At 43.2% G+C, this 22,896-nt stretch overlaps 1 protein-coding gene across 3 annotated transcripts; it reads left to right on the plus strand.

The window, feature by feature from the left end:
- On the plus strand, positions 1–22,512 carry fam131ab (family with sequence similarity 131 member Ab). Of its 3 annotated transcripts, none has more exons than XM_088300717.1 (5): positions 1–462; positions 11,029–11,122; positions 11,387–11,569; positions 17,073–17,204; positions 18,759–22,512. In XM_088300717.1, the coding sequence occupies exons 1-5, from the start codon at positions 418–420 to the stop codon at positions 19,382–19,384; spliced, it is 1,080 nt and encodes a 359-aa protein (XP_088156843.1). In that variant the 5' UTR covers positions 1–417; the 3' UTR covers positions 19,385–22,512. The 3 variants fall into 3 exon arrangements, with proteins under 3 accessions (XP_088156843.1, XP_088156844.1, XP_088156842.1); XM_088300718.1 differs by having other exon boundaries at positions 2–358; XM_088300716.1 differs by lacking the exon at positions 1–462 and adding an exon at positions 783–942.
- Positions 22,513–22,896: the final 384 nt, after the last annotated feature.

The raw sequence follows: 22,896 nt of genomic DNA on the forward strand, positions 1-22,896 counted from the left end.
TATATGACGACTATGGGTGTATATATACAACACGCGTGTGATCCTGCCTTTGGATATCCATGTGCTGGACTCTGATTGCTCACTACGCCGACCTGTACAGATTTGTACCGGTGGGGATTAGACAGATCGAGACCTTCCACCAAAATGAGTTTCTTGACCGCGGGGGAGACCCACGCTGTCCCTCCGCTGTGGTGCTGATAAGCAACTCTCAACCAAGATAGACGTGAAACAAGTGATGGGCAACCTCCCCCCCGCCCTCAGCGTCAGTCCGGCAGCCTGACAACGCCGCACCACCACCACCGCAACCCAGCGGAGCCTCCTCGGATGAGAGGAGCGAGCGCGGCTCTCCTTCTATGAGGTACGCTCCCTTCGGAGAAACTCAATATAGGCATCATCTCCGTGTGCAAGCGGGTCTACATGCAGCTGCAAAAATGGGCTGCATCAGCTCTAAATCGCCAGTGGGTAAGAGTTGTTTTCAATTTGTTCTGCCTAACACGCACGGAAGGCTGGAGGAAGGCTGCCACTTAATTTTTGCTGCAACCTTTTGTGTTAGGTGCAGTGAAGTGGGGAGCTTGTGCAGCATGCTTGAACCCACAAATGGGACACTTACACATGCTTATTTTTTACTTTCATTGATGGTTCATGCGGCATTTTCATTATGATACACGACACAGTATTGCATTTTTCGTTTTTCTAAATGTAAAGTGGGGTATTGGGGACGTGTTAAAGCGGGGCTGGTGTCTGCAGCCTTAAGCATCGCGATGTTTGAGAGAGTTGCAAGAAGCTTTTAGCGTGCACGTCTGTGAGAGGCGGAGAAGCGCGAGGTGCTCCTGACATCACTGAGGGATGCTCCCTGAAACACTTTTTATTTTCGTGACTCGTGACGTGAAGACTCGACCAGACACGATGGTGCTGACCGCGCTGACCCACTTTAGTTGTAAGGTAGGACGCATTTTGCCACCACATGGCCAGTAATCTCATCAAGATTTTCCACAAACGATGGGGCGATGAATCATTTGTTGCCAACAAACAGGCTTCCGGTTGCTTCTCTGTTGTTTACACATTTGCTTTGGCGTGGCTTCCGCTCACTCCACGCGAACCCATGTTTGTCTCTCTACCCAAATTTCTTCCTCATTTATCCACCACCCTGGCGTCACTACACTTTCCTTCCAATATTGCTCATGATGTAACAGTAATGTGTGACCTGCCCACGTGGGGTTTACCCACAGTGCCCTCCCCCAATTTATTCAAAATAATTGCGTAATAGATCACTTGATGATGATGATGACATCTTTTCTTAGCCCTGCATATGCTCAGAACAGTTTCCACTTGTTTCGCTCATTCCTCCACTATATGCGAAACAACACTTAAATATTGACCTATTTGTTTGAAGATGATGATAGTGTGTGTGAGCGTGTGTGCGTGTGCACGCGAGTGTCCGTGCTTGTGTGCGCGTGAGAGAATGTGCGAGCGCGTGTGTTTTCGTGCATGTACGAGACAGAGTGAGACGGTGAAGCAGCAAGGTCTATGTCTGCAGTTTCCACGACAACGGGATGTACAGAGAGGAAATGTGTGCGCGCGTCCGTATGGGTGTGCATATTTGTGTGTGTGCGTGTGTTAAAATGCTCATTTGCTTAGATTGGATAGACCCAGTGAGACAAAATATGATTCTTAGAAAAAAAAAAGCAGAAATTGTGTGAATTAAATATAAAATATAAATAAATTGTGTGAATACTGAGAGATGTGTGGCCCTATTTTGTTAGACTGAAGCCCATGCGCTTGGGGCAAAAACGTGCATAACTTCATTTTGGTGTCAGCACAAGTCTTGTCTCGGGTGTTTGGGGCCGTGTTGGTGATCATCTTGGTGTGCCAGCACACAACACCGTCCCTCCGCCAATGCACATGATAATTTGGTGAATCATTTTCGTGCAGGGACAGTGGTTTCGTTTGGCTTGTTTGTGAACTTGGTAGACACGCGACAATTCATTGGGTGTTTCTGCCTTCTGCAAATTTGGAAACAAAAAGTATACTACATTCTAGTCTCGCAAAAATCAGATTTAATAAAATTTGGGCATATTTGGACATCATTAAGGCCTGTTTCATTCATAAATACAGACACCAAAGTGGGACAACCGCTCTGAATCATTAATTGTGTGGATTATTGTAATCATCATAAATATATATTTTTTTAAAAGCACTCACGTCCCTATTGTGTATGGTATGGGTGGGGGGCAAGGGAGCATCCTCAGCGCCTGCACACTGCCCCCCTTTACCCCCAACACAATTCCCCCGGTCGACATGAATGTATTCTGAGCACGTTGATCGGCTGATCAATAATAGATTAATGTGCATGTTTTCAGGAAAATTTTGCTGTAATTGAGGGGCGTATACTTTGAGAAAGATCCCACATATGAAAATGTATCACGAACAACAGCCTCAGCTGTATCATCTATTGCAGTTAGAATGCAATTCGGTGAGCTGCCGGCTTCCAAGCTGGGGCACCGGGTTTGATTCCCAAGTTTTCCATCCCACAACAGCGCACAAAGGCGCAAACGTCCCATAACGCCCAAATATACCAACGCTAAGTCCAGCAAAACACCAAAAGAAGGAAAATTGCCCTCTATCTATCTATCTATCTATCTATCTGTCTGTCCGTCCATCCGTCCATCCGTTCATCCCTCTCTCTCTCTCTCTCTCTCTCTCTCTCTCTCTCGCTCTCTCGCTCTCTCTAATCTGTATATACCCGTCCCACGATGTTAGAAACAATGGACCAAAAAATTAATGAGAGTTTTTGAACCTTTTTATTTTTCAATATTATTTAGAAAATTTCAAATTCCCTAATTTCAGGCTGTTAGACATGAAGATTAATTTCCATGGGCCAGCATGAACGCAAATGCATTTTCTTTGTGTTTTAAACAAATCAAGACATTCATGGACTTCAGCTTGGCATAGCAAACCTGCTGAATATTTTTGCCCATTTTCTCACATGCTTTCAATGAAAAATATTCACAGTCATTCCCAACCCTAAAGAGTGCCAAGTTTCAATTTGAACTCTGAAAAATCCCCTGAAGCCGGCAAAAACTTCAACATGTAATTCACGACTATACACTACCTTTTAATCTGTTGTCAATTTGTTGTCTTCATTAGCCACACTTTCCCTCACCTTAAATTGCTGGTTTGGCAAAACTTGTGCAAAGTGTTTTATCAACATTTGTTCAGCATGTCACTCCGTCACACTCATCAGATGTCCGAGTGATGATTGTCTGACTGGTCAGGATGTGGTGATGTCAAAGACAATTTGGAAAAAAACAAAAACATTTACGAGTTATAAATAAATGTACCGGTAATTGTTTTAATGGTTGTAAACGGATGTGTGTTGGGGGGGAATGAGGATTGCCGGAAAGCTTGCTATGCCCTTGGCTGCCACTTACTGGTACTGTATATTATTGCAAAAGAATTACAGGCGCTGGATTTTAGCCATCAAGGCAAGGAAAACACAAATCTTTACTTGTATGTGCACGGCACATCAGAGAATAACAGATCACGGCTCATATCATCATTGATGGAGCCGAATTAATGTTAATTGCTGTAAGACATAATTCCATAATTGTCATATTGTATTTAGTTTTGATCTTAAATTCTTTACAATAAATGCCGATACATTTGGAGCAAATCAGCTCGGACTGAATTCACTCTTGACAGTGCCATTTTCACTGATCTATTCTGACACATCAGTACGCGCAAGCCAGGCTCTAATTTCCTCCATAAGACAAACCTACAGTGTCATGCTTGGAGAGGCGCACACCTGTCAGCTGCTCTGAAAAAAAAAGGTAGCATTCACAAAGGTGGCCTAGATTAAATGATACAATACACCCCACCACCTGATCTCATCACACCCAATTAAACGGCACATATTGAATTCTGCTGGGGGGCAACTTGAGCTCAGGTCTTTAACCCAGGTTGTGTGATGGGTCGAGATATTAGACTCAATGTATGAATGAGATGAGTGCCGGAGACGAATGAGGCAAGTTGTTTTTTTCACTACAAGAAATGGGGGTGGGGGCTGGGAAAAGGGAGCCTGGCTCTGACATTTAGAGGCCCACCTCCTAATCTTGTTTAGCAAATCGGATTTGAAGCACGGCAAGCACACTCTGTAAGATGTGGTGCGGCACAGGGGCAGGAAGAAAGTGTTGGTATTTCGCTGTTTGGGGCTTTTCAAGCATTGTGGACCTGCCCCACGCACATATGCACACACAGGCAGGATTGTGCCTTCAAGCTAACTAGTCAAAATTCTGTCAAGCTGTGACGTGAGCCGGGCTAAATTCGTGAACAGGTGACGTTTGTATCCGAGGGGGTGGGGGTGTGGGGTGCAGTTGCAATCTGTCATTGTGACCCCCGTGTGTTGTGTTCGTGACGTGTCTGGAAATTCTGTATTAAAAAAAAAAAAAAGACAAAGTCAAATTGCATAACTATTCCTCAGTGGATATATTGCGTACTCTGTTTCTTCCAGTATGTGCTACATACACTTCTTCTCCACCGACCGCCTGCCGCCATGAGAAAATCTCATGAAATGTCAAACCGAGTTGGGGCTGCTGCCAGGGAGTCACCTGCATGACATGGCATGGCAGTTTAGTGCATGGAGGAAGCCTTGCCGCCTCCTCACAGGTTCATGTTGTCTCAATGCAAATCACTGCAAAAGAACAATAAGGTGTCAATGCCGATGACCAAGATGGCTGCATGGTCACCGTATTGAGATACAAAATTCTCACATTTTGAAAGGCATGGCCCGGCATGGTGATTGTTGGACCATCAATAAGTCTTTTATAAAACTTTTTTTTTTGTTAACATTAAACACATGTCGGTGCATTGCATTCATCTTTTACGGCAATGTGCAAAAGTCTTAGATTTTGTTATTTAAATGACATCGTTTTGTGAATGGGATTGATAGATTGCGCAAAAAAAGAAAAGATCCAAAATTGATGTTGAAAATCCCTTTAAGAAGAATTATTTTTTTTCGTTTTATGGTGGTTAGGTTAGTTTAGGTTAGGTTTAAGTTTTCGGAATTTTGATTAATAATCACGATAAAAGCAAAAACAAACATTCCAAAAAGACACAAATTGTGGAAGTGATGTAAATACAAGAGGATGTGGAATGCAAAATATTAAATATGTTACGTGTAATAAAAGGTACAATGCCAGGTGTTTTTTTTAAGTATTAGGAAATATTATTATTAAAGAAAAGTATTAGGCCTAAGACTTCTGCACACTAATATGTAGAAGAAGCTGAGCATTAATTTCATTTAGACAATGACGATGGTATCTTGTGGTCCGACTGTGAGTTTTAATGTCTTTGGACTCTCTTCCTTCCGACAGTGGCGGTTAATGGTACGTTACGTGTGGACTGGAGCCCGTCTCGCTCCCAGTCTGACCTTGCGCTTTTGGGGAGCACGCAAACCCACCTGGTGCGCAGACTGATTCTGACAGCACCTTTGCGTGCATTGGACTTCAGCCAGGTGCCTCAAACTCTCTTTTCATACACTATGTCACTTGGGGCTGTTTTAAAGCAGTCCAGTTGAGTACCTTGTGGTGAAACCTCGATTTGATTTGGGGAAGTTTTCTTCTCGATGACTTGGACCAGGGGTCGGCATCCTTTAATACCCAAAGAGATATTTTGACCGTATCTCACAGGAATAAAAAACACAGAGGGAGCCCCCAAAAATGTGGGCATCTAAAGTGAGGGTTGCACTGAATATAAGTAGTACAAAAAAATGTCTTTTTAAGTAATCAATTAATTCATGAAATTAGAGGCATTATCCACCCAAAAAATTCAAACAGTTTTTATTAAATATGGATTGTACAGTCAGCAGGCGAATTATTAATAGCCAATAAAGTTTTTTATTCCACCTGTTTAATGTGAATTTTGCTCCTGAACCCAGCGTGTAGCTTGGCACATCAAAGCTTTATGTCGTCACCTTCATCTTCTCACATGATTGCATTTAATATAGTTTATGTAACATGAACATTAAGCATTCCCTTTTCATAAGAAATGTTTCATTTCTTAGATTGGCCGAGTGGTCTAAGGCGCCGCGTTCCGGACCCAGTCTCCCCAGGAGGCCTAGGTTCGAATCTCGTGGCTGCCAGGATGGCCGAGTGGTCTAAGGCGCCGCGTTCAGGACCCAGTCTCCCCAGGAGGCCTGGGTTTGAATCTCGAATTTCCCCATTGTGGGACTAATAAAGGCATTATTTATGGTTCACCTGCTTGGGTCAAACGTAGCTTAAATCTTGACATCAGTGTTACTTCCACATTAGTGCGTTTGATCATTATTTTCACAGACAAAGAACATTTTAAAACACTTTTGCACCACAATCGTCATATTTACAATTGCATTTTGAAAACCAACTAACTACTGTAGTTTAAATTCAAATGAACGTCACAGAGAGCCACAGCAGAAGGATGAAAGAGCCACATGTGGCTCTGGAGCCGTGGGTTGCAGACCCCTCACTTGGACATAGATACACACACCTCTTGGTGAGTGCATCGTCCGGGCAAACCATTGGGGAGGGTTTTTTCTTGTCGGGGGAAGATTCACACATCGGTGCATGATCAGGAGTGCGAGGGTCCGATTGCCCATTTCATCTGCCCCACACAATACACTACAAAGCATCTTTATTGAGGTGACAACACCTTTACAAAACGTCTTCTTAAAGGTTTAAAGCCACGTATGATGCAATGAAAAAACAATAAAGCCAACTAACCACATCTATAAAGTGGATATTAAAATGAAACGGAGACTTCGAGGATCCTTCTGTAACGACGCATCTCATCGATCCAGATTAAACAAACAAGCCAACATAATCCAGTGAACCTTACTATTTTCCCTCATTATTCTCCCAAAAAATAAAACAAAAACAAAATAACCAGACAGTAAATAGAGGGGCCATTATGCCACACAGCTTCTCAGATCGAGGAAATGGAAGTAGTATTGCCACACCTATGCAACACTTCAAGAGCAGTCAATGTTTTTATACATTATATTTGCTCTTTTCACAGCTTTAAATTAGATAGAATTGGGAAAAAATTACAGCGTTCTCATCAATTTGTGAAAAAAAATTAATTTGACCATATGCACGGACATACGAGGTTTCTGTTGGACAACGACATAGTTGACAATTATACGCCACCAAATATGAATCAGGCAAAAGCAACCAACCAAACTAATAATCTGTGCCACACAATTGGCTTCATTAAAGACAAACAACATTAATTTGACTTGTGCAACATCCGTTATTTTTCTCACACTATCCTTGCCCGTTGATTACATCACCAACCAATCCTTCTAACTATTTCACATATAACGCAACCATGTGTTCACTGACTCCATGAGTCTAAAAATAATAACCAGTGGAATGACTCTCCAGCCTTTCAGCATAATTATTAATCAACTTTTAGTGTTGGACACTAACTGGAATCTCAATCACGCATTTTACTTCTAATTCTCTTTAAACTATTGCCTGATATAGTTTTGGAAAAGGAACAAGCAAAGGTGATTGATTAAATGTGCGTATGCGTATGTGTACGTGTACAACATGCAATTGTGGACCAGTTTGAATGAGAAAAAAAACCCAACAGGAACGGTGACTCATTCGAGATTCTTGCTGACTTTGTCTTGTCATTATTACTGTACATATTTTTGGGTTTTGAAGCTCCCCTTTTACAACCAATAATATGCAGCTGCCTATAGGAGAGTGATGAGGATACCATTAGAATATGTTAATTTACTTATGTGTTTATTTATCGTTTATTCATTAGTGTGTTGCTATGAGGCTGTCTAGTAATCTGGCGCATCCATCGTATATATATATATATATATATATATATATATATATATATATATATATATATATATATATATATATATATATATATATCTATATATATATCCATCCATCCATTTTCTAAGCCGCTTCTCCTCACAAGGGTCACAGGGGTGCTAGAGCCCATCCCAGCTAACTTTGGACAGTAGGCGGGGCACACCCAGAACTGGTTGCCATCCAATCACAGGGCACAAAAAGATAATTCACACTCATACCTAGGGGTAATTTAGAGTGTCCAATCAACCTGCCATGCATATTTTTGGAATGTGGGAGGAAACCGGAGTACCCGGAGAAAACCCACAGTGGCACGGGGAGAACATGCAAACTCCACAAAGAAAGGCCGGAGCCTTGTGGGTGCCTGCGCTTGAGGATAAGCGGTATAGAAAAAGGATATATTTCAAAATCATATTCTATTTTACATTCAAAACTTCAAATTGGCCAAAAAAACAAATCAAACAGATTAATCAAATGAAATTCATTCCCTGTCCTAAATGCTGATGGTGGAATGTGTCCATATTACCCCAGCTCACAATTTTTTTTTAATTTTTATTTATTTATTTTTTGACAACAATTTGATTTTCTCTGGCTAGATCATGCAAAGCCCAGGTTTGTTTTGCTATTCAAAAAGCAGCACATCTCCTTGGGGTATGTGACACATCTCCTCCAGATTATCCTCTGTCTGATCTGTGAGCTCCACCATGGCACAAGAGGCTTATCAGACCTCCAGGCTGCCGTTGATACCGTCACAACCTTGGGATCCAAAACAGTATCTACCGCCCCCCCCCCCCCCCCCCCCCATGTCTTACTCGTACGGAAGCCTACTAACAAACACTTGCTCTTGTTTGTTTTGTGGTTGTTCGCCTGACAGGTTGTTACAATTAGTGCATTTGACAGAAGGTCATAGTGATGCTTTTGGAATGAGGTCACTTACATGTCTTCTTATTCTTTGCGCGTCTTATCTTCTCCATATTGAGCAATGACATTGCATTTTTTGGGCCATTGATGAAAACATGAAAAAAGTCCACGTACCGTTTCAACGTGACAAATGTTCATTGGGAAATGTGCTTGCAGCTTGCCATCAACCACTCTTTTTCTTGAGTCCATTCCCTGGCTGATTTGATTCATTGCAAGTCTTCAGAGTAAAGCAGGGTCAAAAAGCTACACCGGTTGAATTGTGCTATACGGGTTCATGCTGTTATGCAAGGTACACCATTATATATTGTTCATGTAAATAATTCTCTGTATATTTTTAAATCAATCATTCACCAATTAATAAATCAATAAATAATCTAGGTAGGTAGGTCATTTGGAATTTGTCAATATATAAATGTCTTGCATGCTGCAAAGGTGTAAGCACACCTTTCTAGAACATTTTTGCTGCTCAGGGTTGTGGTTGTCAAAGTTCCACAACCTATATGGGGTCCACAGTCCAATGCAACCCCCCACCGGACTCACCTAATATATTTCGTCACATAATAAATAGTTCTACGTGATCTGGCGTTTCTTTCAGTCCTGCCACACTCCAAGAGAAACAGTCAAGCTTAACTCAAGCGGAGCATTGAAAAAAAAATGAAAGTTACACTTGCACACTAAGCAATTTAGCAATGTGATGCCAACCTACAACTGTGTGTTGGGTTTTGAGGCGCCACATAAACTTCATGGTACAACTCACATACTGTAATTTTTTTAGTGTGAACCACAAAATCATGGCGTGATTGTCAGGGATGAAGCAGGTTGGCACAAAGAGAGGAAACACACAAACAAATAAATGATCGATCACCCCATTCGCTGAGAGCACTTGTGCATTTTGAATGAGTATTTGTGCGTTTTTTTTTTTTGTAATTTTTTTTTTTACATATTACAAATTGTGACAGTTGAATACACGCTGATGAAAAATCAACATCCGGTAACCTTCACCGCTCGGTGGGAGCTACGGGCTGAAGGTAACTGGATATTCATGTGTGTCGATCATCCTCGTTTCCACCTATATTGAGTATCAGTACAGTCAGTCAGCTCTGCATGCGGTCTTTGGTTCTGATTTGCTTGGTCGTCGTGTGAATGCCGGTTGGACCATAAGGAGTGACAGATGAATGATCACCACCTGATACTGTCTTTGTGGGCTTTGAGAGTCCATCTTTTGTCTGCTGTCTCATTCCCGAAACGAACAATTTCTCTGATGTCAACAAAAAAAGAAGTGTACTATTTTTTTCTGGTAACATTTTTAAGGGTAGGTTTCATCCCATTGGTGGAATTTTGGCACACTCAGAGAGATCCACTTGGTATTTTGTAAAAGGTGACCTGCATTTATTTGGCACAGTTTTCTGTCATTCAAGAATGACAGATTGTGTCCAGTCACGGTGGGAAACTCATTCGAAAGGTGGTTTGGTATCTTGAGTGTGATTTGAACCACCACCCTTAAAAAAAAACCTTCTGCTAAGCCATTACCCACCATATGATTCAGGGGAATGTCCCACGCTGGTTTTATATTAATGAATCTGTGCCCACCCTTTTCTATGCACAAATGAAATTATTATGTATAACTGTGAATTCATAATAGTTAATTCTGTCGTTCTTTGTCCAACTAGTGCAGGAGCTACCACTACAAATGTAATCCCACCTTTCCATTCATTTTTGGTTCCCCTCATATGCACTAAATTCTAAAGTTCAATAAATCTGACAGTGATGCCACAGCAGTCTGTTTTAAGTCTTTTTTTTTTATCCCAAAATTGCGCTGGTTATGGGGTACTTGGCTGAAAATATATTACACAGGGGGTACATCATTGAGCAAAAGTTGAGAACAGCTGATTTGTATCTTTAGCAATAAAAAAAAAAAAACATTTTTCATTTCCTTTACCTGGCAAAAAAGATTTTAGTAACTTTGCATGTATGTTGAGAGAGCATAAACTGCTTGATTTTGGCCATGGTTATTGGAAATTTCATGAGACGGACGGAAAATGTCTTGCAATTTTGGATTGTCCCTTATGTCTGGAGACCTCAGTGTGATTGCTTGTCTTCAAATGGAAGAGACAAACTGTGAAACTAAATTTCCTTCCGAGCCATCACAGGGTGCAGTCAGCTCTGTTACATTCACACTGAGTTGAATTAATGACTCTCCTACTCCCGTCTGAGTCACGCTGTTCTCTCATCCTTCCAGGTGAATGTTGATGACACCATTGAAATGTTACCAAAATCAAGGCGAGCTTTGACCATTCAAGAGATCGCAGCGTTGGCACGATCCTCCCTGCATGGTGAGTTCAATGGAGCCACAAACAGACACACACAGCGGGAACTTAAAAGGCCCAACATCATCATTTTGTGCATTATGCTGATGTCTTTCTTGACGTCTCACACAGTGGATCGATCCAAATGTCTTTCCTTCTTTTTCCTGAAAACTTTGGACAGTTTACAAATTGTAACCCCATTTTGATTTTGAGGTTCTATGCACGCAATGTTGAAGAAATCATAATTAGGCATTTTAAGCAGTGACATAAACTTTAATGTTTGCCTCACAGGTATTTCCCAGGTAGTGAAGGACCATGTGACCAAGCCCACAGCCATGGCACAAGGCAGAGTAGCCCACCTCATTGAGTGGAAGGGATGGTGTAAGCCACTGGAAACGCCTGCAGCCCTGGAATCAGACTTTAATTCTTATTCCGATCTCACCGAGGGAGAGCAGGAGGCGCGCTTTGCTGCAGGTAAAATCGTGTTTGTGATTGTGCCGTTTGCTGTGCTCCATCCACCTTTTTAAATATGAATACAGCATGACAGAAATTTTCAAAAGGATCTCAGTGGGGCTTTAGAATTGGTACTCTGATAGTATCCTAATATGTTTGAGTTCACCAGTAAGATTTAAATGGGCTATTTCCCCAAAGTCTGTGCTAATAACACAATTACTATTCCCTAGTTTTGAATCCCAGCGGGGACCAACACTTCCCTTCAAACTGAACCAGAGCAGGATTAGAGATCTTGACTGACTCTCTTGTATAAATCCATGAGCACTAATCCATCATGCAACTCTTTCAATGAACAGCATCTGCGTGGTTGTTGCCATGTAAGCAGTTTGCAAATGTGCAGTGCGCCAGCTCGTGTTGTCCGGAGCTGCAGAGTCATTTCATCATCAAAAACGGCAAAAAACCCTGAGTCAGACTACGTGTTTGTTTGCCTCTACTTGACTTTGTAATTCTGTCATCAAAGTACAACATGTTGAACCAAAATAACAACAGTACCTATTACTGTGTGTGATGTCAGACATTTTCAGTAGAACTCATTGACATTTATTTCCAGTAATTATTTTCCTTCTTTTTGTTCCCTTTGATTTATTCAATTCATAATCCCCAATCCTCCTTTTCACACTCTGATGTCTTTTACAGCCCTCGATTTATTTATCTCATCCTTTCATCCGCTTTTCACCTCGTCTCCGCCGCCAGTCGCTTGCGTTCTCCCTGCAATGCAGACTCTCAAGGTTAATTTGCTCTGGAAGGTTTTGCTCGTGGCGTGTGCCACCGTGACTGAGCGTTTTTTTTCCCAAGTCTTTTTGTTCCCTTTTTCCTCTCCTCTTTCGTTTTACAATTGACAAGACTTCTACTGTTTTCGTTTGTGCTAGTTTCCTTGAAGGGTCGGAAAGATGGAGAATTGACTTTTTAACTGCTTCTATTCAAATAGTTGGGCTTCTGCAGTTCCTGCCCACCATTTTCTCAGAGTAGCCCGGTTTCCTTACAAATAGCAAAATCATGCTTGTTACATTTCCCTCAAAAACTCTAAATTGTCCATAGAGTGGAATGTAAGTGTTAATACTGCCATCCATCCATTATCTGTCGCGCTTCTCCTGACTAGGGTCGCGGGGGGCGAGGGCTGGAGCCTATCCCAGTTGTGTTTTGGCAGTAGGCGGGGTACACCCTCAACTGGTTGCCAGCCAATTGCAGGACACACAGAGACGAACAACCATCCGCGCTCACACTCATACCTAGGGGCAATTTAGAGTGTTCAACCGGCCTGCCATGCATGTTTTTGGAATGTGGGAGGAAACCGGAGTACCCACGCAGGTACGGTGAGAACATGCAAACTCCACACAGGATGGCCGTAGCCGGGATCGAACCCACGACTGATGCTGTCTCTCACTGTGAGGCCATCATGCTAACCAGTCGCCCACCGTGCCGCTAACACTTGTTTGTCCATATGTTCCCTGTGAATGGTTAGTGAGCAGAGTGTTCCCTGCCCCTTACCTTAAGTCTGCTGGGATAGGCTCCAGCACACCTCTGACCTCCTCATGAGGAAAAGCTTCATAGATAATGGATGGATGGACTGGTGGCGAGGCACTGCAGAAACCCAACTATTTGTGCACTAGTTGTTAACAGGTAAATTTGTGGGGAGTTTTTTTCCGGGCAATTAAGAATTTTATTATTTTTTAAAAATTTTTTAAAAATGCCTGTAGAGTAATTTTATGGAATATACTGATTTAATGTCAAAAACATAGCATTGCAATATCATGTTTGACTAATCTGGTAGCAAATATGCCCCTCCCCCCAAATAATGCAGTAGTTACGCAGTAAAACGTTGTTTTGTCATGGTGTTTTATAAGCTTCAAATGACTCAATGGGTGATATTTGGATGCTGTTAATAATCAAGTCAGGCAGATGAGCATGAAACAGAAGCTGCTGTGTCCTCTTATCTTGTCAACAGTCCACTTGTAGCCTGGTGATGGTGTCGCCGTGGGTGGCTGGACACACTGTGTAAATGTCAGTGAGCGTGTAGATGTGTTTTGTGCGAAGTGTGAGCATGTTTGTGTGAAATGAAAAACATGACACAAGGAGTGTTTGTTGCAGGCAGACCACGAACTGAGAGTTTCTTGGACGCATGCACACACACTCGCACTCATTTTGTACCGCCTTTTTGCAGTTAATCCTGTAGAGCTCTTCAGGTTGCATGTTTTCCGTAACAGCGTGTACTGTATGTGACAACGACGGTATGACCGAGTGTCTGTTCTCCCCGTGCCTGCGTGGGTTTCCTCAGGGTAATCCGGTTTCCTCCCACATTTCTAAATCATGCATGGCAGGTTGATTGGACACTTTTGGACAAAATGCCCCTAGGTATGAGTGTGAGCGAGGGTGGTTGTTCGTCTCTGTGTGCCCTGCAATTGGCTGACAACCAGTTCAGGGTGTACCCTGCCAACTATCCGAAGGCAGCTGGGACGGGCTCCAGCGCCCCCGCGACCCTCGTGAGGAGAAGCGGTACAGGTAATGGATGGATGGATAATTCCTTTCTGACAGTGTTTTTTTAACTTGTCAGTGGGGGCTCTATTTTTGTGCCCAGCACTATTCTAGTGTGGCGAGCTGTCGATCGCTGTGTGGAGGTGGGTTATACAAAGTCAGTTTTTCTGCATACCCACACACCTTGGCACAGTTAAAAATGGTCCTTTTGCCCCGGTGTGGGCGTGAGTACATCCAAATTGTTTGTAAGGAACTGCAAGTGAACCTACGAGCAGATGATGTAAAGATGGAAAGAGAAATTACTGAAGTGGGCACTTGGAGACCACCGTCCAGCCGGATCATACATGTCCGTGTACGATATTTGTGCGCCAAGGGATGCATTTGCATTTGCATTGTATATGCGTGATGGATTCACTACCATGAGGTGGGCTACACGCTACATTTTTGACAAATCACCACTTGCAGAGCAAAGAATGAGTCGACATGTCATCCAAAAAAGCAACATGAACTGGACGCAAGCAGAGGGGGAAGGCAAAACGACGTATCCCGGGAATCTTGTGCTTTTGGCACCAACCAGCTAGCTATTCAGTCGATTAGAATTTCCAGTCTCTGTTTATACAGTCATTCCCTGATATGATGTGTAGGAAATAAATAAATAAATGTCACTGCTGGTGTAGTGGTACACTCGCCTGACTTGTCTGCCGGCAGCGCGAGATCAGTTCCCATTCAGTGATGAGTCTGTGTGTGCCCTGTGACTGACTAGCGACCAGTTTCTACTGTCCAGAGACAGCTGGGATTGGCTCCAGCACGCCCGCGACCCTCGTGTGCAGACGCGGATAATGGATGAATAAATAAATAAATAAATAAGAAAGAAAGAAAGAAGAAAAGACAGACAGAACAAAAAAAAGCACCATCTGCTGGACCTGATGGTCTTCAGTTTTTATTTTTTCCCATCCTAATAATAACACCCCTGACACAGACGGCGTGCACAGCTAAATCTGTCTCTTAAGATAGACGAGATTAGAATACAAGGGACAGTTATAAAACAATTAGACAGAGCAGAGGATCAAGTCAGTGGACGTGAAGAAAAAAAAATCCAAGGCAAACTCAAACGCAGTACTTCCTTACAGATAAAAACAAACGTTTTTGGAGATGTAGTCTCTCTGTGGATACAAAAGGAATGAGCGGAAATGTGCAATTCGGTGAATCCGAAGCACTTTGTAAGAATGCAGATAATTAATTGAGAACCAAGGCAGCAGGCTGGTACATATTGACTAGGCTGTAGAAACAAAATGAGGTGCAGACCGTGCTGATTTATTGAGAGATCGGTTGACGTGTGGATGCTTGTAGAATTGCAGCAGACACGGCGGGGTAACTGGACGTGGCAAATGCAGGTAACGAGGAAGGATGGGAGCAGAGCATGATGGCACAGAGAAATCGGGATATTTCAACCTGTCACAAAGAGACGAAGACAATCAGGGAGATGGGAGGCACAAGGCAATGAAAAAAAGTCGAGTGAGAGAGACACGTTTTATTCACAGAGACAACTGGAAACGGCACTCTGAGATGAGGATTGTTGTAGCTGATAGAAAAGGAGAATTTCAGAAGGGAAGCACGTCTCCGTACTCGAACAGATTAACAACAGAATAATTTATTTATCTAATTTGCAAGTTTCAAAAATGGAGTGTAAGCAGATGTGGAAGCTGAACTACAAACCAGGCGCACCCAGGACTGCGTCTGTCAGATGGGCAAAATTGCAGCACAGGTTATTCTAAGCATTTTGGAAAATACTTAGCGCACTTTCTGATTCATCTACCCTTACAGTAGCTGATTTAGGGTCTTTAAATACAACGTCTGAAAGGTAGGTGCAAACAGGCGACAGAGCGAATGGATTGGAATGCTTGTGTAAACATTTGTGAAATGCCCAAAACAAAACTTGGAGCTTCTGAATGATGATTTTACTTGCGGCCAGCCACAAGAAGGAGTCATGCCTGATCACCAAAAACAAAATTCTTTTCAATTGCATTCTTTGCCTCTGGGCCATTGCAGTGTAGAGTAATTGGTGCTGGCCTCTCCCAGGGCAGATTTCGGATGTGCTGTCCCAAATTTTAAATGCAGTATTTTGCAGGATGGGGGCAGATACAGCCAATCCTGATGCTCTCGGACTGAGCCTAAAGAAAATAAATAAATAAAAAAACAATAAAAAAACAAAAAAAAACAAGACTTTTATACAGTGACTGGCTTCCCTAAAATTATTAGGCCAAAAGACTTTCTGGAACGCTGTCATCGGGCTGGGCGTTCTGGCTGAAAATGAGCAATGAGGTTTTCATCCATGCTCTTGGCAGTGCAATACTCATAACATTATACACCATTGTTGATACAATTACATTAACCTTCACTCATTGATCATATAATTATAAAACAAACCTACTGCCGTTGCTTTTCGATAGGCAAAATTACAGAGGTTAACATAAAATCAATCAATTAAAGTTGTCAATTAACATTCCTGTTTTGCGAAAGTGGGGAGAAGCTGGAGTACCGAGAGAAAAGCTACGCAGGCGCTTGTAGAACATGCAATTCCCACACAGGAAGGCTGGAGCTGAGAATCAGACCCTTAATTGTGGGGCAGACATGCTAACCACTCATTCATCGTGCTGCCTCTGAGGCTTCCGATGCAACCAAATTCTAAACAAGCACACGGACAAGCTTTTGGTCTTGTTATTATTTAATCACTGATGATATATTTGCTGCACAGTTACCTTTCTCAGGTATTGCCCACAAAGTGCAAAAGACACAATAACACACTAAGTGCACCTGCAGAACGACGCGCCGGGAGACCATCGCCTGTGATGTGAGCGCTGCTGAAACCCACTCCATTTACAATCACTGCACTTTACTCCTGCCAGTCAAAAAGAGAGATGCAGATGTTGCCATGGCAACCATGTGTTTGCGTGTGTGTGGAGCTGATGTGCATGTGGTCGTGTGTTTGCAGGTGTTGCAGAGCAGTTTGCCATTGCCGAGGCTAAACTGAGGGCCTGGTCGTCTGTCGATGGTGACGATTCCAACGATGACTCATACGATGAAGACTTTCTGCCTGCCAACGAGCCTGCAACACAAAGCACAGGTATTCACACACAAACGCGCACGCACACACACAGCCGGCAGTTCGCAAAGATTTTGTTCCAACTGTCCTCATCAATGTCCCTCCAGCTCTCTTTGTGCAGCGTCCTGTGTCCTACTGCCCCACTTTACATCTGCTTGCAACATTATTTTGCTCCTTTGCGTAATTTGATATCCTCTTGCAACTTTAATATGATTTCCTTGCCTGCAGAGGCAGCGTTTGTCACATGATGATGTGTGGCCATGGATATCTGCGTGTGTGTGTGTGTGTGTGTTTTTAGCGAAGCTTTCATCTTGATTACGTTTAGCCACCAATAACTGCTGGTCATAACGTCCAGCTGAGTGTTGCCCATGCCTCTTCCTCAAAAAATGTGCGGCTTCTTAGCCTTTGGCACAGGCCATTAGCTGATGTTATTTTTGTTTCATTATTCAAGTCTGCATGAAAGTTGGGCTGCCAAGATTAGTCGACTAATAAGTAGTCGACGAGTTTATATATTTATTTATTTGCCACATTGCTAATCTCTTGAAACAGCCTCATCTAGCGCTTTTCCCCACTGGCTGTATTCCTTTGTATTAATAACCATGGGTCTCCACAATATAACATTAACTTAAGATATGTTCAAAGATTGATTTTTTTTTAAAACATTTACTTTAGGCGCTTGTTTTTCTACAAACAATGCCGAATGCAGCTATTTACATGTGGCATCCCAAAAACGTTCAAATTCATAATGGTTTGGCTCAATTTTGTTCAAATAAATGAGCAGCCGCCACAGTGCCACTCTTGCAATAAGATTAGATTGGGCACACTTTTGGATGATCCGTGGAGTCGAAACACATTAAAAGATGCAGGGTTCATGGTTTGGGGAAAAGGTAGCGTTTTATAATCTGCAAAATATATTTAAAAAATAAATGATTTTCTTGTACAGGAGGTCCTTGATTTAACACTATTTTGTCTCAACTTAATGCTAAGCACAATAGTAAATTAATAATTACTATAAATGTATCTAAAAGCACCTTTGGATCAATATTATTAAGCTACCAAATGAAAAACATTAAGTGCAGTAGTAGTAGAAAGTCATCAGTCACCTTGGCACTCGGAGGTTGAGGCAAGCTCAGTGCTCCTTGCGCTGTAATAACTAGATTGCTCTGAGCTCGGGCTGGCAAAACAGTTTGCGACTTTCTCCTAAGTCAGTAATCATTTCCTCTTTGGCAACAAATGAGAAAAAATTATTGCAATATCTCCACATTTTTAAAAGTGAAGAGGAGTTACAATTTGAGTATTTTAGCAGAATCATGAAGTCAATGCAAATGATTTGCTTTCGTAGGCCACATAAAATGATGTGGCGGGCCAGACCTGGTCCCAAGGCCCTGATTTTGACAGCAGTGTGCTCTAGAAAAGACAAGGGCAGATTCAGAATCAGTGCAAAAAATCATCTTGAAATTTTTACTAGCATCTCTGAACCCGTCGTCTGTGTCTTGGAAAGCCTTATTTATTTATTTATTTATTTATTTTCACCTCACGATTAGTCATGCTGGCATTGTGTCTGCTTCCTTCCAGATGTGCCATCATATCCTCCGTACTTAAAGGACTTGATCCACAGCCAGCTTTGTCAACACCTGGGCCTGCGCGGGCCGTGCTGCGAGGGAGGCGGCAGCGGCGAGCCGTCTCCCACGGCCGGCTCGCCGGACACGCTGTGCTCCAGCCTCGTCAGCCTTGACGAACACCACCCGCTTCTGCGCGACCTGAGCTGCCAACGCGGAGCCCACGGCAATGCCGCCGAGCTGGCTGCCAAAATTCTGTCAGCGCTGCAGGGGGGGGAGGAGCTTCTACTTGCCCGGCTTCAGAGGGTGGGGTGGACGGGGCCCGGTGGGAGGGACTGCGGTTTCCACAGCCTCGGGGGGAGCGGGGATGGGATCGGGCCTCGCGGCGGTCAGGAGTCTCCGGCGTATTCCATGTCTTACTCTGAGACATACCTGTCCCCTGGGGAGGATGGCGACACCCCCTGCAAGGACTACGAGGCCACCCTGTGCCAGGCGGAGGCCAACGGGGAGGAGTTCCCGCCGGATTACGAGCCCCGCAGGAGGATGTCTGACGTGGCCTCCTCAGGGGTCGTTTCGCTTGACGAGGACAAGGATGAGGAGGAAGATGAGGAAACACTTCAGGGCGAGTCAAACCAGCAATGACTCCTCTCACTTCAGTGTTACCCCCCTTCTCTGCTCGTTGAGGCTCCTGTTTTATGCCCTCTCTCATGACACCGCTTTTACATCCGTCTTTGCCTTACGCGCAACATTTCAATTCCATTTGATAATTCTGAAGAAAGTCATTCTGTGTGTCAGCGCTCTTTGTTTGCAAGCGTCCAAACAATCTTTTTCTCGAGTTCTGTACTTGCTACAGAAGCCATCGCTCAATTAAAGCTGCGGGTTCGAAACACGCTGATCCAGGCGGCCGCGGTTCCTGCCTGCACTGTCAACTCCAAAAAGGAGGACAGGGACAGAATGACTGAATCCACAACTCTGACATTTTTTTGCATGTCTTTTGCAAATGCTGACATTGATGGTTGGAGCTGAGCACGCTTTGTAATCTCAGCCGCTCTGTCCGACCCACGCGAACCCCGACGTCTCCCCACCTACAAGAGAACCTGACCCGTCCACCCCCACTGACCCTTTGCAAGAGACAAACGAGAGCATCCTTTTGGCATGGCTTGCTGAGTATGCCATACGTCTTATTCCTGTCACTACCAATTATGAGCAAATGCTGGAATGTTTTCACAGTGACAGGACATATTAAGAATTCAAAGATTAAAATTAAAAAACGGTTTGTCACAAAGGATATGACAGAAATGAAATGTTTTTATTGTACTAGTTTTCTATCACTAATCAGATGTTCATATTATATCAAATGTTATGAATGATGGACTGGAATTCTGTGGATTCCTGCATGGGGGAACTTTTTTGATGTCTTAAAATACGCACACAAACACACTCACACACACACACACACTGAGCAACAGTGACAACAACAACTACAAAGACAATGTTACTGAACTAACTGCTGGTTGGTGTAGACCAGGAAGTAAAGTGGGCTGCAAAAGACAGAAACGTCTTTTTTTTTCTTTCTGCAAGGTCATGACTTGCTTTGGAGATTTCTATATTTTTGTATACGTTGTCTTGCTTTGATCTCTATGCCTATGCGGCGTGCCAGTGTATGTGGTTTTTTGCACGAAGCTATAATGTGGATGTACATTTTCTTCTTTTCGTTGTTATCACTGTGTGATATTGTCTACTGAAAAAAACGAAACAAAAAAAAAAAAAGAAATGTGAACATGTTTCCTTTAGTTTTGATTTCAAGAGGATCCTGAGACTTTTACAGATATCGCCAATTGTCATGACTTGATATTCTGAAATGCTCCCGTCCTCTCTTAATGACGTCAGTCAGACAAGCTTTGACTTTTGGATCCATTCTTTAAACTCTTGGCTGTCAGGTTCGCAGACGGGCATGTTTCCGTGATCCATGCGGGGGATCTGTTCAAGTTCCTCCAGTGGGACTCTCATTCATACAACTCAGGAAGTCCCATCAGACCACAGCATCAGTGCATCCCACCAGCATGCATTAACACCATTCTCACATCTTTCCTTTGGCCTGTGTTGGTGTGTGTGGGAAAGCCTTGTGTGCAAAGATCTTTTTCGTTTTGTTTTTCATTAGTATTAGTTACAAACAAAGCACAGATGTGGCTCCCTTAGCCCCTTTTCAGTTGTTTAGGCAAGTCTCTATGTGATGCGTGTGTGTGCGTGTAAGAATGTTCAGTATTGTAAGATGTCAGCAAGCTTCTCAAGCTTGCACTGTTGAATCCAACGATTCCCTTTAAACAATGTCTGGCAATGGAGGTTGAACCTGTACTGGTGCTGGAGATGATAAAATAAAAGTCCAAATGACGTAATTATATAATGTATAATGACCGAACGGTCTGCTGGATCGATATTAAGAGACAGCAACAACTCAGGGGGAAACACTGAAGCGGTGCCTTTCATTCCTCACATTTGACCTCCTAAATTGCAGCATCCTCATCCTCGCTGTCATCCCAGACATCCCCGGAAACACCACTTTGCCCTTTTATTTCAATGCGCCAAAGTAGAATGAAGCAAGGTTGTTCAAATATCCCGTTGCATCTCATGCAGCTGTAGGACAGCAAAGCGAGCGTTTGGACGTCATCGCCCTTTTCGGTGACATTAAAAGTCAGCTGATGCAAGCGAGGCGGCGTTGTGCTTTTGTCCGGACGTGGTGACGTGACCGCACCGCTGGCCCATCATCCTCCTATCTCTATTTGTTAACTGTCCATCACACCCTTGTCCAAGGCTCTCTTTTTGTGTGTGTGTGTGTGCGCGTGCGCGGGGTGTGTGTGTGTGTGTGTGACATTCAGCGAGGAGACAGAGCATCTTAGTATACTGCATTTTTCTGGCTCATTTGTCTCATTCATTATACATTCACACATTGACTGACGTGCACGCTTGGCAACCGTTTGTCCTGACAATGATAAAATCAGGAGGACTTTCCTCAACACACACACATGCACACACTTGCGCACACACAAGCACACATCCAACTTTATGCCCCCGCTGCTTTCTCTCCCCTGTCAATCCTTTCAGACTCACAATCTCCTTTCCTCCCACCCGCTTTGTCTCCATCCTTTCATCTTGACCGCCACTTGTTCGCTTCTTCATCGCCGCCCTCCTCCTCTTCCATCACGGCGGCATCTAGGAAGACTTCTAAATGCTACCTTTGCTGACAGGCAATTAATCCGCCATTATAAAACCACCTGATGAAATATCAGTCTGTCTTGCCTCCAACTTACTCCTCTTCCGTATCCAAGCTGTATGAGGGAAGTGATGTGGTGATGAAGGGACATTTATGTTACAGAGCCAGGCAGATACAATGCGGCGACCATTCAACCTTGAAAGTCTGGGTCAATGTAGAAACTGAATGTATGAACTGAAGTAGAGAGGTCCTGATCCGAGCATGTGGCAAAGCCATTGAGAAGAAATGAAGTTCAGAGAAACAGGGTAATAAGCAAGTCACTGAAGTCCAATTGAATGTACTGTGACATCTTCACCCTCTCATATCGAGAATCACAACACCTTCAACTCCCTCTGAAATCTCAGCCTGCCTTCCCCCCCCCCTCCCTTTTTACCTCTTTAATTATTTACTTCCTGTTTTGGCTGAATGTAATGAAATGAATATTGCCACCTTGGATTTGATAATAATAATCTTGTTTGCTGCATCTGACATAAGTTAATAAAAATATTGATATTGTTATTTGCAAAAAAAAAAAAAAAAAAGAAGAAACCTTTGTATGACGTGATCATTATTTTTAGTGGTGCAGCGGTTCACTCATTCAGCTGCGACAGACACCAACCCCCGCACCGAATAAGTAGCAGCTGATGGATGGATGCCTATGGATGTCGCTTATAGGCCAGCATTTTATGAGAGTGGGAAGTGCGGAAAACTCCATCAAGTGCTTCATGCTCATGATTTGATAATGAATGGACAACCATTCACACTCACCTTCGTACTGCCACTGAGTGGGAACTGCAGTCAGTCAAGTGAACCACTGGTATGACGTTTCTGAGATCTCAAATTCTTTTCAAAATCAACCAAGAAAATGCACAAAAATTACTAGTCCTGAAAACAGGAGTCATCA

Source organism: Idiotropiscis lumnitzeri, chromosome 7, assembly GCF_059441095.1.
Source record: "Idiotropiscis lumnitzeri isolate Australia: NSW breed Sydney's pygmy pipehorse chromosome 7, RoL_Ilum_1.0, whole genome shotgun sequence".
Classification (NCBI taxonomy): Eukaryota; Metazoa; Chordata; class Actinopteri; order Syngnathiformes; family Syngnathidae; genus Idiotropiscis; species Idiotropiscis lumnitzeri.

Excerpts from the sequence above, each read along its gene's own strand:
- fam131ab (XM_088300716.1), top strand. The coding sequence starts at position 847 with ATGCTCCCTGAAACACTTTTTATTTTCGTGACTCGTGACGTGAAGACT. Across the intron at positions 11,123-11,386 it reads GGCACGATCCTCCCTGCATG|GTATTTCCCAGGTAGTGAAG; the intron begins GTGAGTTCAATG and ends TTTGCCTCACAG. Across the intron at positions 11,570-17,072 it reads GGAGGCGCGCTTTGCTGCAG|GTGTTGCAGAGCAGTTTGCC; the intron begins GTAAAATCGTGT and ends GTGTGTTTGCAG.